A 20,928-nucleotide genomic window follows, 5' to 3' on the forward strand; every position below is an offset into this window, starting at 1 on the left:
AGGGTATAGGAGAAAGATATAAAAATTTGTTCAAGTGAGGAGGTGTCAGTCACAGAAAGCTTTACAAAAGGGTGATATTTGAATTGGGCTTTAAAAGATGGGTTCAAATTGAAAATGTGGCACAGTGGATAGAATACCAAGTATGGAGTCAAGAAGAACTGAGTTCAAATCCAACCTCATACAGTTACTATTGTGTGATACTGGTCAAGCTACTTAACCTTTCTTTGCCTAAGTTTACCAATCTGAAAAATAAGATAATGGTAGCTCCTACTATCTAAGATTGTTATGAGGATCAGATGAAATAAAAATTGTAAAGGCTTAGCAGAGTTCCTACCACATAGTAAGTGCTAAATAAATAAATGTTATTAAATACATTGTCAAGTGCTTACTATATGAAGGGGCAAACAACCTGTCTTACTAAAGTATTTTCTACTCTGCTGAAAATGCATTCAGAGGACAGTGCAGGTATAAGAAACAGTTTACACATATAACTTTTAACTTTTTGAAAACCCTATTTACTTTTGTCAAGATTCGATATTTTACATTTCCTTTTCCTCTCACCCCCAATGTATAAATTTTTTTATTTGTTCTGTATAAATTTCTGTACAAGAAGAGTCATTTGTAGATAAAAGAATGGAGAAACTTAGAGATCATCTGATAAATTCACTTTATTTTTATAGGTACAGATATTGAGGATTAGAGGAAGCAATTGAATTATCCAAAATTTTGGGTTAGAAGAAATATAGAAATCTCGCTGACTATTGTTTTGCAGATGAAAAATTTGTGGTATAAGGACATTAAGTGATCTGTTCAATATCACATGGCTGCTTATCAGTCTATCCTGGACTAGAATCTGGTGCTTCTAATTCCAGTACCATGCTACAGAAGCTATAATTAAAACAGAAATCTTACTTAGAGACTCTTGTGAACTCTGGCTAAAAATGTTAGTGTTACAAAGCAGTTTTTAAAAAAGAAAGAGATTATTCTCATTTTTTCATAAACATAATGGATGTTTGAGTTTTGTTTAAACAGATATTTACACACACAGTTTAGTACTTAATAAATGTACTTTAATAAAGTACTTAATAAAAGTACTTTAGTACTTTACAGAGTAAGTACTTAATAAATATTAATTGATAAGAAAACTTTTCAATGCCAAGTCTATAAATGAGGCTGTTAAGGATGCGTGGAGGGTGAAGTTTGATTTTTATTTACTTCATTTATCACAAAGTTCTAGGATATAACTTTCAGATTTATTCTTTTAGAATTTGGCTTTTAGAATGTGGAGAGCTAATAATTAAGATTATTATGGAAATTGTCCTGTTATTGTATGGTGGACCACAAAGGAGGATAAAGATTCTTCAATATTGAGAAATTTATCTGTTCTTTGGGATCAACATTGCTCGATATAGTTTCTGAGCATTGTTTTGTTTCTTTTGATGTTGTTCTTTCCACAATTATTGTTGTACTGCATTCCCATTGTAACTCTGTAGGTGCCACATAGTAAGAACCTTATACATGCAATTTGATTGCTAGTCATTGTATATTGTGCATTTTCTTGCTTGTATTGGTTGTAATTGTCTTTTCTTACAGTGCAATGGTAACACCAAGGTAGAAACATGTTGGTGGGCTCCAAAAGCAGCTGCTTTAAAGACAGTTTTCCCAATAAGAGCAAGATAAATCTGATATGTACAGGTCTCTAACAGGGGAGAGGCCATTGTGTCTCAGCTCCTCCCCAAGTATGGGCATTGATTCGCCCTTTAAATAAGGAGAGGGATTAGTGGTAGTTGCCATCTCATTATGAGGAGATGGGATTAGCTCTAAGGAGCTAAGATTAGAGCATCTGTGACCTCTCTCCCTCAGGACGACCCTCTGCACCCCCACCTTTTTCCTGCTTCCTGGTTACACAAGTTAAGCAAGATTAAAACTCAAGGTCATTAGTGACTACTAACTATATTCTTGGTATGGCAGCACTCTAACCAGATTTATATTGTTCAATGTAGTGATAATCTGTTTTATTACATTCACTAACTATTATTTGTCAATCAATGTACACCATGTTTTAACAAATGGAAATTAAGCAAGCAAAAAGTGAGTTTGCTCTGTGTTTTCTTCTGAGTCTATAACTGTAAAGCTCAGTTAAATTTGATTGGTATGTATGTATACATAATCCCATGTGTATTTGTTGTTGTTTAGTTGTGTTCAATTCTTTGTGACCTCTTTTCGGGTTATCATGACAAAGATACTTGAATAGTTTGCTATTTCCTTCTTTAGCTCATTTTTATAGATGAGGAAACTGAGGCAAACAGGGTTAAGTGACTTGCCCAGAATTACACAGCTAGTAAGTATCTGAGGACAGATCTGAACTTAGAAAAATGAGTGTTCCTTACTTTAGGCCTGGTATTATATCCATTATATACCATCTAACTCTCCCTTTACAAATATATACCGACATTCTTTACATGCATACACATACACATGCACATTTCATATACACATATGTATGTGTACACATACACATATTTTACATTTATAGATATAGGGAAGTAGGGGAAAACATATGCCAAATGATTCAAAGCTTTGAGACAGGAAGACCTGGATTCATATGTTGCCTTCAGTGAAAAATTAGCTGTGATAGTAAGCTTAAGCATTTAAAGTCTCTGTGCATCTAGATTGTAATCCAACACTATAAATTGAATATAAATTGAAGACAAAATGTTTTTCATTATAGAGCAAATTTTGTATCAGGAACTCCCTATACTGATGAAATCAGAAATTGAGGCAAAGATTACATTTTTTTTTTGGGAATGTAGAATCAGCTGGTTCTATTGTTTTTATGCTTTTATATTCTGTGAGTTTCATGTCTCCGTCCTTCCTTAAATTCTATCCCATACTTAGGAACCCTTTTTAATATATCTTTTCATGTTTCATAGATATAATCCTAATGCTTCAACTGTTCATCTGTTAGTCGGCCCTTTCACTAGATCACTAGCCCTATTTCCTTTTCAAGCTCCACTTTTCAAGGATGGAGTCTTTTTATACCCCTCTCTGTGTGCAAATTGAAATTTGTGATTTTTTTTAACAGCTTACTTAAATCTACTATCACTATTGTCCTTTCTGTCAATTATCTGCAATCATGATTTTTCAGAAATATGGTGTTTCTATGATTCTTAGCCATGTTGTGTTTTCTTTATGAGGCCATAATATTATATACAAAAATATACATTAATTTTATTTAGCCATTTTCCAATTCCTTAGTGTATGGGTTGGGTCTAGATTTTCACTAATATAAGTAAAATTAGTTGTTTTTATATAGATTATACTTTTTTCCTTTTGCTGACTTCTCTGGTACTTTAATATTATTATTTTTAGTCAATGTAGTGAATTTTTCTAACAAGACTAAAGATTTTTCTTTCTCTCTTTTAAACAGGATCTGGAAATAGTGTATTCCTATTTACATGGAATGGAAGCTTTGTCTAACTTAAGAGAACATCAACTTAGGTATGTCATTTTAACATTTATCTATTTTCATTATTTCTTGTAATATTTATCTTAAGAACCCTTTCTCCTTTGCATTGTTTATAATTTAGTTATATATAGATATCTCTTGGTTATCTTTTTTTCTTGATTTTTAAGTGTTGACAATTTAAAAGAATTATGTCTTTGGAAAAATTGTCACGGCAACAAGTGTTTATTAAATGCTTACCAAGCACAGTGCTAAGTATTTGGGATATAATGGCAAAAACTCAGTTTCTGGTCTTAGAGGGATTTTCATTCTAATAGACAATTATAAACCAGCATGTGCATACAAGAAATTTGTGGGAGAGATAATCTCAGAGAGGTTTTATATTGAGGATCAAATATTCAGAATGAGGGTATTGGACTAGAAAATTTCTCAAGATTCTTCCCAACTCTAAAATCCTATAATCATAAGTGCCTTTGTTAGGTTTAATCAATAATGGTCTTAATTTCTTTCTTTCTTTCTTTCTTTCTTTCTTTCTTTCTTTCTTTCTTTCTTTCTTTCTTTCAATGGTCTTAATTTCAGATGTTTCTCAGTATCACTATACTTGAATTTACAAATAAAAGTTTTGTAGCAATGGACAAATTGAGTTCTGTTTTAAATATTGAAATGGATCTCCTCTTCCCCCCCCAGTATTGGAAAAATAGTGAAAATTGTGACCAGATTTGTTTCTTGAGGTTTAACCACTACACTGGACTTTTTCTTTATTGAAAGTTGTTTGGGTCCCTAAGTGAAAGCCCCTAAGTTTCTCTTCTTCAATTTCTTACATTTTTATATATCTAATAATTATTTTTGGAGTCATATCCTGAGAAATTTCAATATGTAGTCCCAAAGATTCAGTTAAAACTAGTTTATTAATCATTCTGTCAAGTAAAATAATTTATTTACTGGTACTTCTAGACATCTTAAGTGTGTTATTTAATCATGAAACAAATCCTCAAGTGGCTTATGAAAAAAAATTTCTTTTTATACTGGATATGTAATTTTGTTGGTGAAGGGAACACACAATGAGGAAATTACTAAAAATATCTGTATCTGCTTTCCTAATTTTAATTTGCCTTTAAAGAATGGACTGAGGGCACTTATAGATTGTCTTGAATCCAGTTCTTTTAGAACCCATTTCTAAGAATTTTTACACAGATTTTTTTGACTTGGAAGGCTGCTTTTTATCCATTATGCCTGCCCTCAACTTTAGAATTTTTAAAATTAAAAAAGAAAGGTAAATAAAGACAGTGTATAGACTTGAATGTGTCAGAAATTTAAATGTTGCCTTTAGTTTTTTTTAGCTGTTAGGCAAGTCATCCCTTGACCTCAAGAAGCAATCTAATATGTATTTTTTTTAAAAATGTGTTTATTTTATTCTGAACTTAAAATTAAATAATAAAGTTGTATTAAGTTTTTATAGCATTTAATCCTTATTCTTGGAGATAGTTTTCACCATAACAAAAAACAAATCTTTAAAGCATGGTTTTAATTTCAAGGTGTATTTTAATATATTCTAATTTTTGGGAAAATGATAATCATGGATTTAGAACTAGAACTCTAGAACGTAATGACTTGTTTTCTTTTTTCTTCTATGTGTCAAGAATATGTTGTAATTTGATTAGTCAGAACATCCCAATCACTAACAGTTTACTCTGCCAGTGAGGTAATTTGTATTTATGTTTTATTAGGGAATTGGACACTGATATCAAGAAAATTCTGATTACCTAAGTATCTGATGATACCTAAGTAGTATATACAGATAAACTGAATATGTATGAGCCAATTACTTTTTTTTTTTTAAAACAGTGCTGGTTATTGGTAGGTTTCATTCCCTTATGCATAAACTGACGTGTGTTATTTATGTATTGTTTCTCCCACACTTTTACTTAATGATGCCACATGTCTGGTTGAAGTGATGCACAATTGTAATCCCCATATTGGGAAAAGTGGCTGCTGGTGGGTCTCTTGAGTTGCAGTAGGGTAAAACCCTTTTAGTGCACTGCAGATCAAAGCTTCTATGCTGATCAGTAGTGGAATTGGACCATTAGTAGCTGCTATATTTCAGCCTAGGCAAGATAGTTCTTCTAATTCTATCTTCCCATTCTTTTCCCCAAATCAACCAAACATGCCAACTATAAAACTAGCCATTATTCTTCAATAAAAATTATTTTTGTGTATTTTCCCCTTACACTTCAAAGACCCATTAAGTTATGAGCATACTTACTTCATATTTAGTTCTTAATTGAAAAAGTATCAAGAGAATTGTCTTTCAGAAATGAAATTTTTAATAAAAAAGCTTAAATTAATGTACCTTGTGGGTGAAGTATTTAAAAACACAATCAAGTTTAACTGGGGAAAGCAAAACTTTTGGGAATTAGGAACACCACTCAACTTACAAAAAACTTTTTTAGAGAGTATATAGTTTCAAGTATGTGTAAATTAAAAAAAAAACATTATTTTTGATGATTTCTTATCTAAGTGATTACTTTTTTAAATAATTCCTGTATAATCTTTGGCCTCCTTTGGACATTTTTAATTGTACACCATATAATTTAGCTTTTATTTTGCATATTTCAACTTGCATTGATGTAGTTCTCTATGCAGATTCCTATAGTACAACTAAACTTATAGTTAATAGGTTTAGGTTTTATTATTATTATCTATTATTCCTAGGTATTTTCTTTATCGGTTGCAAATATGTGTGTACCTCCTCCCCTCTGCTTTTCTACCTTCCCCTCCTCCCAAGACTAGATGGCTCAGTGGATAAAGACTAGAGTCAGGAGGCCTCAGATATTTATTAGCAGTGTGACCTTAGGCAAGGTATTTAATCTCTATTTGCCTTAATCCACTGGAGAAGAAAATGCCAAAACACTCCAGTAGCTTTACCAAGAACTACACAGACAATATTGGTGTACTATATACTCCACGTAGTCATAAAGAGTTGGACACAGCTGAGAACAGCATTCATATATGTTTATATCTATATATTTATATACATATTCACATATGTACACATATATGTGCATGTGCATTTGTATATAACAGAAATCTTGTGTAATTTCAAAATATAAATCTTAGAAATAAAAGACTTAATGTTACTAAAAATTATTTTTTTAGAAATGTGTTGTAGTATATATTTTTTTTCCTGGAATTTCTTTTAATGCTTGTAAAATAGTGATAGGTTTTTACCATTTAATTGCATAACCTTAAAATTAATGTTTTTCAAGATAATTTTTGCTTTATTATCTGTACTGATCAATGAGTTAATGCTCACACATGGAAAAGTACAAGCTTAAGAGTTGTAAATGATCCTGATATATTTTGGGCAACTATTTTCTAATATTCTCTTTAAGTAATAAAAGTTTGCATTTAAAAAAAAATTAGCTGTAGGCAGAAAATTTTATTCTATTTCTTTTTGATGAACAGATTTGAAGTGGAAAATTTTAATAATTTTAAAGATTTTTCTGATCTATTTGTCTGTTATATTATTTCTTGGTGTCTTCTTTCCCCCTCAGTTCCTTAGATAATAAAAGGCTAATTGACAGCGTAGTTTATTCCTCATTTAACTGGAGTTGCTTATTAGAAAATCTTAACTATCTGTCACAGAGCTAAAAAATAAAAATAGACCAAAAAAAAAGATCCCTCAAGATAGCTAATGTGTGATAAAATCCATGTACAAAAGGGCTTATTGTATTAAGGAGATTCCCATGAACACTTGAGGGTTGATGTTGACCATGTGGTGAAAGTATTGAAGCAGGCATGTAGGTTGAGGAGTAGATGAGAGAATAGATAATGGTTAGAACCCCATCCTGTGAACTTATTTCATTTTAATTCTGATCTTCAATATATGTCCTTGTGCCTTATGCTATGTTACTTGTGCCAGTCCGAACCACAGTCAAAAGTAAAGTGTTGATTGATTGAAAATAATCAAATAAAATGTTAGTGCTATTAATTGTAAAGTTATATGTTTGGGAGAGGACTGATGTAACATTATAAAACTGCTCTTGGAATTATTCACTTCTTGGAAAAAAATAAAGTCTAATTAATGGATATGAATATTTTGCCCATGCTATTGCAATTTTATTTAATGGTTTGTACATGATTGCTTTTGGGCAAGCTGTAGTTTTGCCCCAGTAATTGAGTTGACTGTGTATTCAGTATTTTATTTCCAGTTAGCATTATCTTTTGTTAGCATGCTAGATTTTTTCTTTGCTTTTTATTTATGCCATATAGCAGCACAGTGTCTTGCCTATAGCTACTTAATAAATGTTTGTGTTATTGTTAATTTTGTTGTTGAATTGACTGACACTTTTGACATTTTCTATATTTACAGAACGCATGATTTTCTAGGGTAAAAAAAGTAATCATATACTTAAAAGTCATATCTTTCTACTGACTAGAGTTATATATAAGAGATCATGCCTTCTCTTTTGTATTTGAATATGTTAACAGAAAATAGTTTTCTTGGGATTTAGTATAGTAATATTCCTGATAACTGTGGTGGTAATTAATGCCACAGACATTTATTGAATGCTTTCTATGTTTGAAATTGAGTAAGGTAACACTTTCCTACATTGTTTTTCTTTTTTTAAACAAAATAGAAAGGTGCACATGATTTTTATCTTGAAAAGCAGCAAAATAAAACGATAAAAGTTGTCTTTCCTTTTTTGGAAGCTGTTATGTATGCCAATTTAATTGTTTATTTCAAAATTTATTCACTAAGAAATGTTAACATTTCTTTATTTATCTTAGAAGGATTAACAAACTAATTTATTATTTTAACATTCTAAACTAATTTATTTTTTGATCCTTTTCAGATAAGTGTAAGATTAATTTTACATCTAAAGTTTTTTTTAAAAAATCTCTTTTCTAGATTAATGTGTGAAACCGTGAGATATGAAAGACATGAAGCAAATGAAGTTTTGTACTAGTAAGTATTTCCTCTCTTTCTATAATGTGTAATACACACATAAAACTGAAATTCCAGCTAGCACTGTGATGATGTTGATTTTGACAGTCTTTTTTTTTTTTTTAAATTATAACTTTTTATTGACAGAACCCATGCCTGGGTAATTTTTTACAACATTATCCCTTGCACTCACTTCTGTTCTGACTTTTCCCCTCGCTCCCTCCCTCCATCCCCCCTCCCCCAAATGGCAAGCAGTCCTATACATGTTAAATATTTGACAGTCTTTTTGAATTTAAATTATTAAATTGTGTAACATGAGTCAATCTAAAAAGTTATTTCACATTAGACCATCATTCGATTATTATTTTATTAGTTCTATTATTATTTAAACTACAAAAAAGTAGTGACCATTATGCCTCTGCCCATTCAATAAAGTCAAATGACATCAAAGCCCTAATTTATTGCTTCCATAAAGGATATATGTGAATGAGCCTTAAATTTTTCAGAGATAATTTGTTAACCATTAATCATCTTATGCATGGCATTTACATCTTTTTTTTCTTTGTTTGTAATTTACTTCAATAGGCTCCATATCTTATTTCTAATATTAGAATCATATTTAAATGAAAATCCATGCCAATGTACTTTTTAAAGTGTTAAGAATCATTGTAGGTGCTCCCTCTATTGATGTGGATCTCAACTGATCATTGCATTAGTAGGAAATTTCATTAGTTCTACAAAACCTCCCCCCATGCCTAATAAAAACTCATCACCTGGTGACCAGACTCCAGGCCTGCATAAACTTAGGTTAATTTATTTTTTTGCATTTTCCATCCAAAGTTTATTGGAATTACCTTGTATCACTGAACTGCTGAGAAGAATCATTTCCTTCATATTTGATCAATGCCTAATCTTGCAGTTAATGTGTACAATGTATTCCTTCTGCTTGTTTCACTCAGCATTGGTTCATGTAAATCTTTCCAGGCCTTTCTAAAATCAGCTTGTTCTTCATTTTTTATAGAACAATAATATCCCATTAGCTTCATATAACACAGCTTGTTCAGATATTCCTCAATGGATGGGCATCTGCTCATTTTCCAATTCTTTGCCACCACAAAAAGAGCTGCTTCAAACATTTTTACACATGTAGGTCCTTTTCCCTCCTTTATGATTTCTTTGGGATACAGACTCAGTAATGGCACTGCTGGGTCAAAGGATATGTAGTTTTATAGCCCTTTGGGCATCTTCCAATTTACTCTTAAGAATAGTTGGATCCATTCCATAACTCTACCAACAGTATCCCAGTTTTCCACAGCCCCTCCAACATTTATCGTTATACTTTCCTGTCATCTTATAGAGATCAGTTTTTTTGGTCTATAGCACATCATTGGATCTATGGGTGAGCATTCTTTCACTTGGTGGAAACTTTTAAGAGTTTTTTTCCTTCTACTAGAATAGTCTTAGAGAAGTAAGGATCACCCATCTTGTTGAGATAATCAAATGTTGGAATAAACTTCAGTGATGGATATAAATGTGAGATAGACAACATAAATACTCTTAGATTTATCTAAGCTCATAAAATTAAAATCTACTTCGATTTATAGAACTTTTGGTTTATTGCTTTTGAGGTTTCATGGAATAGTGGGTAGAGAACTGGGGGTGGAATCTAGAAGACATGGGTATGAATTCTCCTTCCTATATTTAATGACTTTTTGACCTTGGAGGAGTCATTTAACTTTTATGTGACTCATTCAGTTCTCTTGAGTTTAGCTAAGAAGAGAAGGCTGAACTAGTGAAGAGACTTTCTACTTGGAAATTACCTATACTGACAAAATGAGAGTTTGTATATTCCTGTGTTACTTTTGCTATTGATGTTTGTCAAGGTATACTATCTATCTTGTGTTTACACCCCTATTTCCCCCACAATTACATATAAAAAAACAATTTTTGACATTCTTTTTTCTTTTAATTTTGAGTTTCAAATTCTATCCTTCCCTCCCACCTCTTCCCCCTCCCTGAGATTATAAACAATCTGATATAGATTATATGTGTAAAACATTTCATTATTAGTCATTTTGTAAGAAAATTCAAAAAACCAGAAAGTATGAAAAATAATATTCTTTGATCCATATAATGTCTGGTCTACCTCTCTGGAGGGCCTCAGGATCAGTTAGAGTCAGGATCAGTCAAAGTCCTTGGTCTTTAGGAGAAGGGAAGGAGGCAGGCAAGCTGCCACTCAGCTCATTAAAGATAGATCCTGGACTCCAGTCTGGAGTCCTCCTCCAATCCTTCCCTACCATTACCTCACCAATACTTTCAGCAGGCACCAATAATGAGGAGAGTCATCACATCACCATATTATCTAAGTATATGTTTATAGAAACATATCACATTAAGTAGGTACTTAGCCTTAAGTAGTACTCTGTTGTTCTGGGTTCAAGTACAGCTTTTCAGAGTTCCAGCTCTCTACAGATCCACATTCAGAGTCCTAATGGACTCTTGCTCTGGAACCTAATGGTTCTTGCTCTGGAAGTGGATAGCATTTTTCATCAGGAGTCCTTTGGGATCATTTTGGATCAATGTAGCTGAGAGTATCTAATTCATTCACAGTTGTTCATCCCGCAGTATTGTTGTGTACAGTATTTTCCTGGTTCTGTTCTCTTGGTTTATATCAATAGTTCAGGTAAGCCTTTTCAAATTTTTCTGAAATCATTCTTCCTGTCGTTCATATAGTATAATAATATCCCTTTACAATTCTATACTACAACTTGTTCAGCCCAGAATTTCCAGTTCTTTGTGACCAGAAATTATAAATATTTGTGTACAAATAGACTCTCTCTCTCTCTCTCTCTCTCTCTCTCTCTCTCTCTCTCTCTCTTTCTCTCTCTCTCTTTCTCTTTCTCTTTCTCTCTTTCCCTTTCTCCCTCTCTCTCTTTCTGCTTTCCTTCCCGCATCTTTGGGATCTAGTGGTATTCCTAGATTAAAATGTGTGCACAATTTTTATAGTCCTTTGGCCATGATTCCAAATTGCTCTCCAGAGTAGAATTGATTAGATCTCTTTATAATTCTACCAACAGTGTATTAGTGTCTCGATCTACCCACATTTCTCTCCAACATTTATCATTTTCCTTTTCTGTCACAGTAGCCAATATGATAAATGTGAGGTGGTACCTCAGAGTTGTTTTAATTTTCATTTCTCTAATCAGTAGTGATTTAGGGACTTTAAAAAATATGATTATAGATAGCTTTGATTTCTTCATCTGAAAACTGCTTGTCCATAACCTTGACCATTTATCAATTGATGAATGAATTGTATTCTTATCAGTTTGAATCAGTTGTCTCTATATTTGAGAAATGAGACTTTTATGAGTACCTTATACTTTTTAATGTGATATCTAATCAAAATAACTCAGAAAATAACTTTCATGATACTAAGAAACAGAATGAATGAATGAGTAATTTATCAAGTGCTATGCACAAAACACTGTGATTTGCTGGCATTTGAATAGTAATTAATATAGGACAGTCAGGGGCTCACATCCTAATGAAGGAGTAAACAGTATTGAAGGTTTCAACTGCAAGTCAGATAAAAAAGTCCCTTGCTCCAATGTTTCCACTGACAAACTGATTTTGGTTTCTCATATAGAACCATTTGACAGTTCCAAGGATTTTGGTGGCAAGAACTTTCCTTTTTGGTTCTTCAGTAGTTGTGACTATATAGCACCTGTAGGAGCAGTTTCCAGGATTCACCTCCACAGGGGTTGTGTCCCAGGATGATGACTATGGGCACTGGCCTGAGGTACTGAAATTCCCATGTATTTTGGGTTTAGGATCCTGGGATACCTCCATCAGGCTGTGAACAAGGTGCTGGCTAAGATGCTGGGGGTAGTTTGACTTGCCTGGAATATATTGCTTTCTGTCTTATCTCCCAGAGCTCCTCTTATATCCCCGTACAGGCTTACTTGCTTGCCCTGTTCAGTTCTCTAGTATTTGATGGAGGGGATGGTTGGCTCCATCTCCACAAGAGATCTAACATAGGGATATAGTTTTTGTTGTTGTTGTTGTTTTTTAAAATAGTGTTAGACGTGGAGTCAGGGAAACCTGAATTCACATCTGACCTCAGATACTTACTAGCTCTGTGATTCTGGGCAAGTCACTAATTCTGAAATTTCTTCCACTTAAAAATGGGGATAATAATAGCACTTAACTTCCCAGAGTTATTGTGAGGACTAAGTGAAATAAATTTGCAAAGCACTTTGTAAGTTTTAATGTTTTGTAAAAATACTAGGTATTTTCATAGTTATTTTTTAAATTTCTTTTTATTAGGAATTTAATAATCAACAAATGTCATTTCAATAGACAAAGAAAAAAGAATATATGAATTGTGAACTTCTGTTCTATACAGTTTGTTTTAAATTTTTATATTTAATTTAATAAGAGCAGTAAAATTGCTCTGTTTGTATTCTCTTCTGAACTGTTTTCATTTATCCTTTCCTTTTTTGCTTTTGCATTTCTATCACTTGCTATTGACTCTTCTCACCCTTCATTTTATAATTTCTCATAGTCAAGCAAAATAAATCAATACATTGGCCAGATTTGAAAATATTTTTCCTCACTGTTCACCTCTGGCCCATCACTTCACTACCAAAGGGACATACTTTATCATTAGTCTTCTGAAGTCATGACTTGAAAGTCACTCTTTTGAAAGAGCCAGTGTTTGGTACCATAGTTTGGTGTGAACAGTCCTGGACCCAAGGTCAGTTCTTACAGCTGATATTTACCATATTATTGTCTGTGTGATTACTGTAGGCTGAATCACTTAGCCTCTCAGGCCCTTTCTGCCTCTCAACTTAGAAGCCTTATGAACAAAACATCTTCCAAAAAAAAATTCTGTAGCAGTAGAACCTTATTTAGCATAATCCATAATCATTTATGTACATTTTTGGGGAAGGACTTTATCATTTCTACTTGAGTAAAAATTTCTATAAAATGAATATGAGGTAATAGTTTTGAGTATCTAGAATTATTTTATGTTGACTGAGAGTTGACTTAAGGTAGTTAGAAATTATATCAAAAGATTACTATGGCAGCTCCCTTAATTTTATCCAGATTATATTTTCCACATGAAAATGCTATATGAGGAAGGATGATAAACATCCTGTCCCAATCCTGGGATCCTTAATTGTATATGATTCTGCTATCACTACTTTATTTACTTCTTATTCTTAAAAGTGAACACTAGTGATTATAGGGTCATTTTTCTAGAGCTGAAAAGAATCTCAGAAACATTCTGGTCAGTTCCCCCACCCACTTTTTAAATTTGAAGAAACTGATACCAAGAAAAATGAACCAATGCCCAGTGTCATATTGGTAGTAAGCATTGGATGGCATCCTTCTTATTTTGGGGTCATTGTTTCATGATCTTTGAAGTAGCTATAAACCTGTTGACTTTGGTCCTCTATTCATCATCTCATGGGGAAATGACTTGTTGGTTGTGTTTCCTTTGAGTTTAACAGATAATGTGGTCTGAAGATTTATAACTTTTGCTATGGACTTAAAAGATTTGGAATAATTTTTCCTTTTCTCTACTGCATTTAAATGTGTGTTTATTTGTTAGACTTCAGATTGGTAATTTTTATAAAGCATATAGTCATTTTTTAAAAAAAAAGCTTTTTATTTTCAACTTCACCTTTGCAAAACTTGTGTTTCAATTTTTTCCCTTCATTCCCCTCCCCCTCTCCCCTAGATGACAAGTAATGCAATATATGTTAAACATGTATAATTCTTCTATAGATATTTTCACATTTATCATGCTGCCCAAGAAAAATCAGCCCCAAAAGGGAAAAAATGAGAAAGAAAACAAAATGAAAGCAAACAATGATAAAAAAAAAAAATGAAAATACTATGTTGTGACCTATAGTCAGTCCCCACAATCCTCTCTTTGAGTAAATGGCTCTCTTCTATCACAAGACCATTGAAGCTGGCCTGAATCACCTTGTTGTTGAAAAGAGTCATGTCCATCAGAATTGATCATTGATATAGTTATATTTAATGGAAGTTTTTTATAGATACTAACATGACTGCTACTTTTTAAAAATCTCTAGCTTCTTGCTAATTAGATCAGAAACTCGATGATGGTTTTTGTGTTTTAACATCTTGAGGATGAACAAAATAATATTTATAACTGATTGTTAGAACCTTTAGATAATTAAAAAGAAGAAAGGAAGCATACCATGGTATTAAAATGATTTTGAACTTAATGTAGAAGTAGCATCAATTAAATCTTGGATTTTATGACATTCTTATAGTTTAGAGGTATGTCACTGTGTACATGACAAATGGGTTCACTTTTAGTTGTCTGTTTTTGGGCAGTGTCCTTACAAATGTCTTTCAACATGCAATTAATTGTAGAGGTAAAAATATACATTTTTTAATTCAGAAATTCTGATGCTGAGTTTTTTTGTTTTTTTTTTTTAATGTGCATTCCTAAACTGCATGATCTTGTCCCTCTCTATCAGTTTTCCTTATCTGCTTTGATCTTTGAAAAGCTCTTAACAGCAAAACAAAAGCTAATGATTTTCTCCAAAATTTCATGCCAGCAAGGAAAATAAGTGTTGCTCTTTGAGCTCTAAAAAGCCCAAATTTCAGCCTGCACTGACTGATTTTCCCAACAGATTTTCATTAGACCTGTCAACAGGCAAGATAAAAATCATGTTATTTATCTGTTATGTAAAAATAGCAGAGAAAACCTGCCAGAAAGACATTTTTCTCTTCTTTTTTTGGATAATAAATCTCAGTTTTGATTTTGTTACAGGTTGTCAATTTAACTTGCATTGGAATGAAATTCAGTCAAATAAGATGGTTTAATCTTTTTTTCTATCACATTTTATGAAAAACTGCCAGAGCACATTAAGAATGATGAAGAAAAAGATTTCTTTTGAAGTACAGCTAATAGAACTTTATTCTTTGATATATTTACTGATGGCAGGCAATTATAAAAAATTCTTCATTATACATTGGTGCCATACTTACTATATTATGACTTGATAATGTGCCCTTCTGTCCAATCTCAATCTGGTTTGGACTTTTTCAGAGAGGGTTTACTTACCAGAAGCAGCTCCTTCAATATGAAGTCACCTCTAATGTGATATTTTTATGAGTCATAGAAACTTATAGTATAGGTCTATCTGAGAATTTTTTTTTTTAATTTTTTTGGGTGTATTACATTTTTCTGAGTATGAAAGGAAAGATTTCTTTATTATTTTTTTAAAAATATAATAATCTTTAGTGTCATTGCAGACTCACTCTTAAAGAATAATTGCTTGCAGCTCAGTGACCCCTCTTCAAGGGTAACTATTGTTACGCTCTCTCTTTCTAAGAAGGAATATTCTTAGCATAGCCCAGTACTGCCAGAAGATGGCCTTCTACAACTATCCCTTTTAAAAGAGTGCCATTCACAATTTTTTATTGGCAAAATATCAAGTTTTTCCCATTCATCTATTTCTTCACACATCAGGAAAGTATTTGAAGAGTATTGATTTCATTTGCTGGCTAATACAGAGTCTTTGGATGTGAAAAAGATATTTTAAAAAATGAGTGTGTGGAAAAAACTTTGACTTCAATTTATACACATGGCTTTACAAGATACTTTGTTTTTGGAAACTCTCATTGATATCCGTGGCATTATATGATCTTTATGGTCCTCCCAAATGCAGACATTTTCTTAAGAGTTTAGTATTTGGTCTTTTTTTTAATTTTCATATTCTCTTTCCTATATTCCTTTTACTTTTCCTAAGAGTTCTAATAGTTGTTGATATCCTATCACACATTAAGTACTGAATAAATGTTAAGTTTCTTTAACTGAATTTTTTCTTATTATAATTGAAACCTTCACTTTTTGCTTGATTTTTTGATTCTCAATAATTGTCTCTTAATCATAAACTATCTCCAATCTGGTCTATTCCCTTAATTCCCATTTGTTTTCAGTGGGAACCAACACTCTTCCCTCAGTATTTTGCAGTCTACTTTGATTCTTTTATTTCTTTGAAGATATATGTAATAAAATGGAAAGGACTCTTTCTTTGATATTAGAGGACCTAGTTTCAAACTCAAAATCTTCAATTGTTGTCAAATTCAGATCTTCAGTTCAATGCTAGTGCAACTTTGTGCTCTAAACCCTGGGTCTCTTGATCATAACAAATGTTTCCAGGCTTCATTTGTCCTTTGCACATCCATTTTAATCCAGGATTTTATTATCTTATGCCTCCATTATTACAGTACTTTCATATTTTACTAACTTCATAACATGTTGACCTTCAAAGTATCCTGCCCAGTGTTATTGCTCATTGCTCTTCTATCCCTTTTACTTCTCATCAAGTTATTTTCCTCTTGGTTCTCTGACTGTATTATGCTTGTTACCACCTGCCATGTTTTCCAGTTGTATTATAATTATGATTCTATAGTCTCTAACTTTGCTTACAACAACTCTATAAAGTAGGTTAAGTAATAGTAGTCTCATTTTCTAGAAGAGGAAATGAGGTTTACACTGATTAAATGATATGTCCAAAGTCAAGCAGCTAACAAATTTATGAAAGGGTTCCAGTACAGATTTTCTGACTCTAAAAACAGTGTTCTTGGGGCTTATATTGATTACATTTACCTCCACCCCCACCCCCCACCCCCCAAAATGTGTTCGGTGTAAGTTTTATATTTTCTCCAGGAAACTTTACCTACAACTTGGACCTTACTTGATTTACTTTTCTTTCCACTTCTTGACTTCCATAGATGTATTTACTCCAGTTTTTTTTCACATAATTTACATGTACATTATCTTCTTTATGTATTTCATGTTTCTAGGGTTTTTGTTTGTTTTTTACTGGGACAACCTGTTAAATTACAAATTTTTTGAGGATGGGGAAATTGTCTTATCCTTAATTAGCAAACAAAACTGAGACTATTTCCCCCTTATTCTGGGGAAATGGTAAAACTTAAAGGTTGTTGAGAATACTGAATTGCTTAGGATTCAGAGAACCTGGATCCAGATCCAGGTTCTACCCTTTGGAAAGCTCAGTTGCCTTTTCTGTAAAATGAGGGTGTTAAACTAGGGTAGGTAGTTGTGATATATTGGAAAGAATCCTAGGTTGGATCCTGGCTCAAATTCTGCCTTTGATAGTTACTATTTGGGTGACACTATAGAACTCATTAATTTCTTTATCCTCAACTTCCTCATCTGTAAAATGAAAGATGTTGACCTAGGCAGTCCCTGAGGGTCCTTTCAGCTTTAGGTCTTTGATCTTATGATTTTTGATGACTTGTAAGGTCTCTTTCAGCTCTAAATATATCATGCCGTGATATAGATAGTACAGTGATGTATATTTTGCTAGTAAAAATAAAAAATATGGATCCATTACTTTAAATATTGATCCTTTATTTTATCACATTTTAATCATCATTGCCTCTATTTCCAAGGACAGAGAAGAATTTTGAAAATAGCTAAAGGTATTCTCATTAAGGCAATTCAGATCTGAGTCTTTTTCATGTCTCATTTGGGATCATCATACTAATTTTCAGGTAGACTTCCTAGGATTATAAAAATGAATTCTCCCTGTGCTTTCATTGCATATTGTCAAAGTGATTCAGCAGGACATTTAATAATGCAGCAAGGAACTGCTACAAATCTGTTCTGTTGCTTTCCCTCTTGCTCCCTGAAGGTGTATTATACCTTATAGCCAGACAGTTGGCAAAGTTCTGTTGGGCTCCTGCCAAGTCTGCACTGCAGTAAATCAGGCCGCCTTGTTTATATTGTTCACTATGAAGCTATTTCTCCATGAGGGTTTTAGCCAATGTTGGCCAGTAGGACAAATAAATTCAAGGACTTGGCAGATAGTTTTTTCATAGATAAATTGGTATTGAATAAAGATTTCTTAACAGAAAAGGAAAAACTTCATTGATAGAAACATTTAACAGTGAAATTTCAGATTCTAGAGATTTTTGGCTATTAGCATATTATTTATGCACACACTAAGGAGAAAGTAGTTTAATTATTTTAGAATTTATGGATTTTATTTAATTTCCTTCTTTCCCTTTCATCATTACATTCATTAGTGTTTATAGCAAATTTATCTTTGTCTTATAAAAATTAAAAATTTTTAGTAAGGAAAATAATAGGAAATTTACATGATTAACTTTGCTACATAAAGTCATAACTGATGGAACCTTCACAAGATCCTTTTGTGTTATTTATTAGTTTCATTCAACTCCCAAATTGAGATTTATTAAAAAAAATATTTTTATTCTAAAGTTTTTACCCATCAGGGCTCTGCTGTTGGATTGAGATGAAATGCAGCAGTGCATGGAATCCTTCCATTTGTGATGTGACACATGAATAGCTCAACTATATTCATCTAGTATAATTTGCATTAACTTTGGAAATTATTTTTAAAAAATCCACTTTGTGGAAGTGTTTGGTGGTTATAATTCATCCATTGATTTTATAGAAAGAATGCCCATTAAGGTTAGACACAAAGTACATTATTTATGTTGGGTCAACAATGTCTAAGGGAGTGGCACTAAGCAGGATTTTTATTATAAATTCTATTCTCCATGTCAAGGAAATACATTAAAACGAAGCAAGTTCCTTGTATTGAAAGCTTCTGGTCACCCCATAACCTTTGGGATTGGGACAGGTAAATTTTTCAGATAGAGTACAGCACATACACATATTTCTTGTCTTGGTTTTCCTTTGTATTTAGCTTCCTAGTTTTGTAATAACGATCTACATAACAAATGCTTTTGAGCACTCTCCTGGTGACAATAAGAAGTACTATTTTATCTCTACGCATAAAAATATCAAGACTTTAGTAAGATTCAAAATCTCTAGACTTTATATAAATTTTATTATTCATAAAGCTATTTTTACAAATTCAAAACACTTTTGGGTCTTCATATATGCATTTATAGATTAGGCAGCCTGGCTTTAAGAAGCATCAGTGGGATTCAGGCAAAACTAGGTTTAAGTCTCTGAATTAATGACTAACCCTGATCTAGTCAATCTCTTGTCTCAGTGTACCCCACACAGTGCTCTACTACTCTAAATTAGAGGATAATTGCTGACATACCAGAGGGAAATTCCCAACCAGGAGTCCCCTTTGTCATGAAATGACTGATATAGGTAAAAGTAGAAATCTAAAATTAGGATGACTTATGATGACCAGAAACATACCTAAATTAGGTGTTTCATAGAGTGAGAATGATCTGTAAGTGGGACTGCTGGTCCTTGAACTAAGGCAGATGGAGGGAAACCTAGGAAGAGACCACAAGCCATTCTGGATAAAGGAGGAAGCCCCTAGGCGCTATTTACTGAGCATATGAGCCTTCACCTTTTTCAAATCATGGTTCTAAACCAGTTTTCTTATAAAATGATCTGTGTTAGTCATCCTGAATCACTTGTTTTCCAAGAAAGAGAGAGGGGGGAAGGGAGTAGTATATGGAAAGTTATGACAGTTACTTCTGTGATAAATGGGGGGAGAATGTAAATAAAAGAATGAGAGTATTTATGAAGGCTTACTATATAATAAGCATTGTGCAAAGGCAGTCTCTACCCTCCAGGAACTTTCTTCTAATGGGAGAGAGAACACACATAATGGAGTTAGGCAGGGGGTAGAGAGTGAAATAGCTGAAATAAGGATAACGAGTTCAGGAATCTGATAGTAAAGTAAAACCTACTGGATCTGGTCTTTGATGGTCAGGCAAAGGAAAGTTAGCTGTCCTGCAGTGGCAGGCAGAGCAGGTGGTAGTGATAATCCCGGACAAAAAGATGGATATTTTTTTATGGATACTAAGACAGACAGACCTGTTAGTACAAATGTATGGTTTTCAAGAAGGTGAATCTGTCAGTTTTGGTTCTTCCAAATTCCTTTGACCTACCTTTGGATTGTTATGAAAATGTACTACCTTTTGGTTAGTTGTATTGGTCAGAGGGCTGGTACAGACATTTGGAAATGTTTCTAGACATGTTTACTTTCTTGACTGGAAGACATTGTGGTGTGCGTGTGTGCGTGTGCTTGCTGTAGAAATCTGTAATTTATTTCTGGCTTACTTAGAGAGTATGCCTTATAATTAATTTTGTTGTTCAGTTGTATTCCACTCTTTGTCACACACTCTCCCCCCATTTTTTTTTTTTTTTTTTTGCAAAGATATTGGAATGCTTTCCATTTCCTTGGTCAGCTTATTTCACAAATTGAGGAAACTGAAGCAAATAAGCTTAAGTGACTTGCTTAGGATCATACAGCTAATTGTGTTTGAGGCAAAATTTGAACTCAGGAAGATGAGTCTAAATGATTCCAAGTCCAATGCTTTATCTGTTGTGCCACCTTTTGTTGTGCCTTTTGTAATTAATGGTCATGGTTTTTATACTTTTTCTCTTGTTGCAACCTAGCAAGTGAAGTAGATAGTCCTGTAAACCTGGCTGCTGCATCAAGTTATGTTCCATTTACAAAATACTATTGTAATTTCA

The 20,928-nt window shown here is 32.8% G+C and overlaps 1 protein-coding gene across 6 annotated transcripts in view; it reads left to right on the forward strand.

Annotated features, from left to right (window-relative positions):
• The window catches only part of RAPGEF2 (Rap guanine nucleotide exchange factor 2), a 287,869-nt gene that overhangs the window by 99,646 nt on the left and 167,295 nt on the right, over positions 1-20,928 (forward strand). For all 6 annotated transcript variants that reach the window (XM_023505892.2, XM_023505894.2, XM_023505895.2 and 3 more), the window contains exons 2-3: positions 3,431-3,501; positions 8,379-8,435. In XM_023505892.2, the coding sequence (XP_023361660.1) occupies positions 3,431-3,501; positions 8,379-8,435 (128 nt within the window). The remainder of the gene's footprint in view (positions 1-3,430; positions 3,502-8,378; positions 8,436-20,928) is intronic.

Source organism: Sarcophilus harrisii, chromosome 6, assembly GCF_902635505.1.
Source record: "Sarcophilus harrisii chromosome 6, mSarHar1.11, whole genome shotgun sequence".
NCBI classification, from domain to species: Eukaryota; Metazoa; Chordata; class Mammalia; order Dasyuromorphia; family Dasyuridae; genus Sarcophilus; species Sarcophilus harrisii.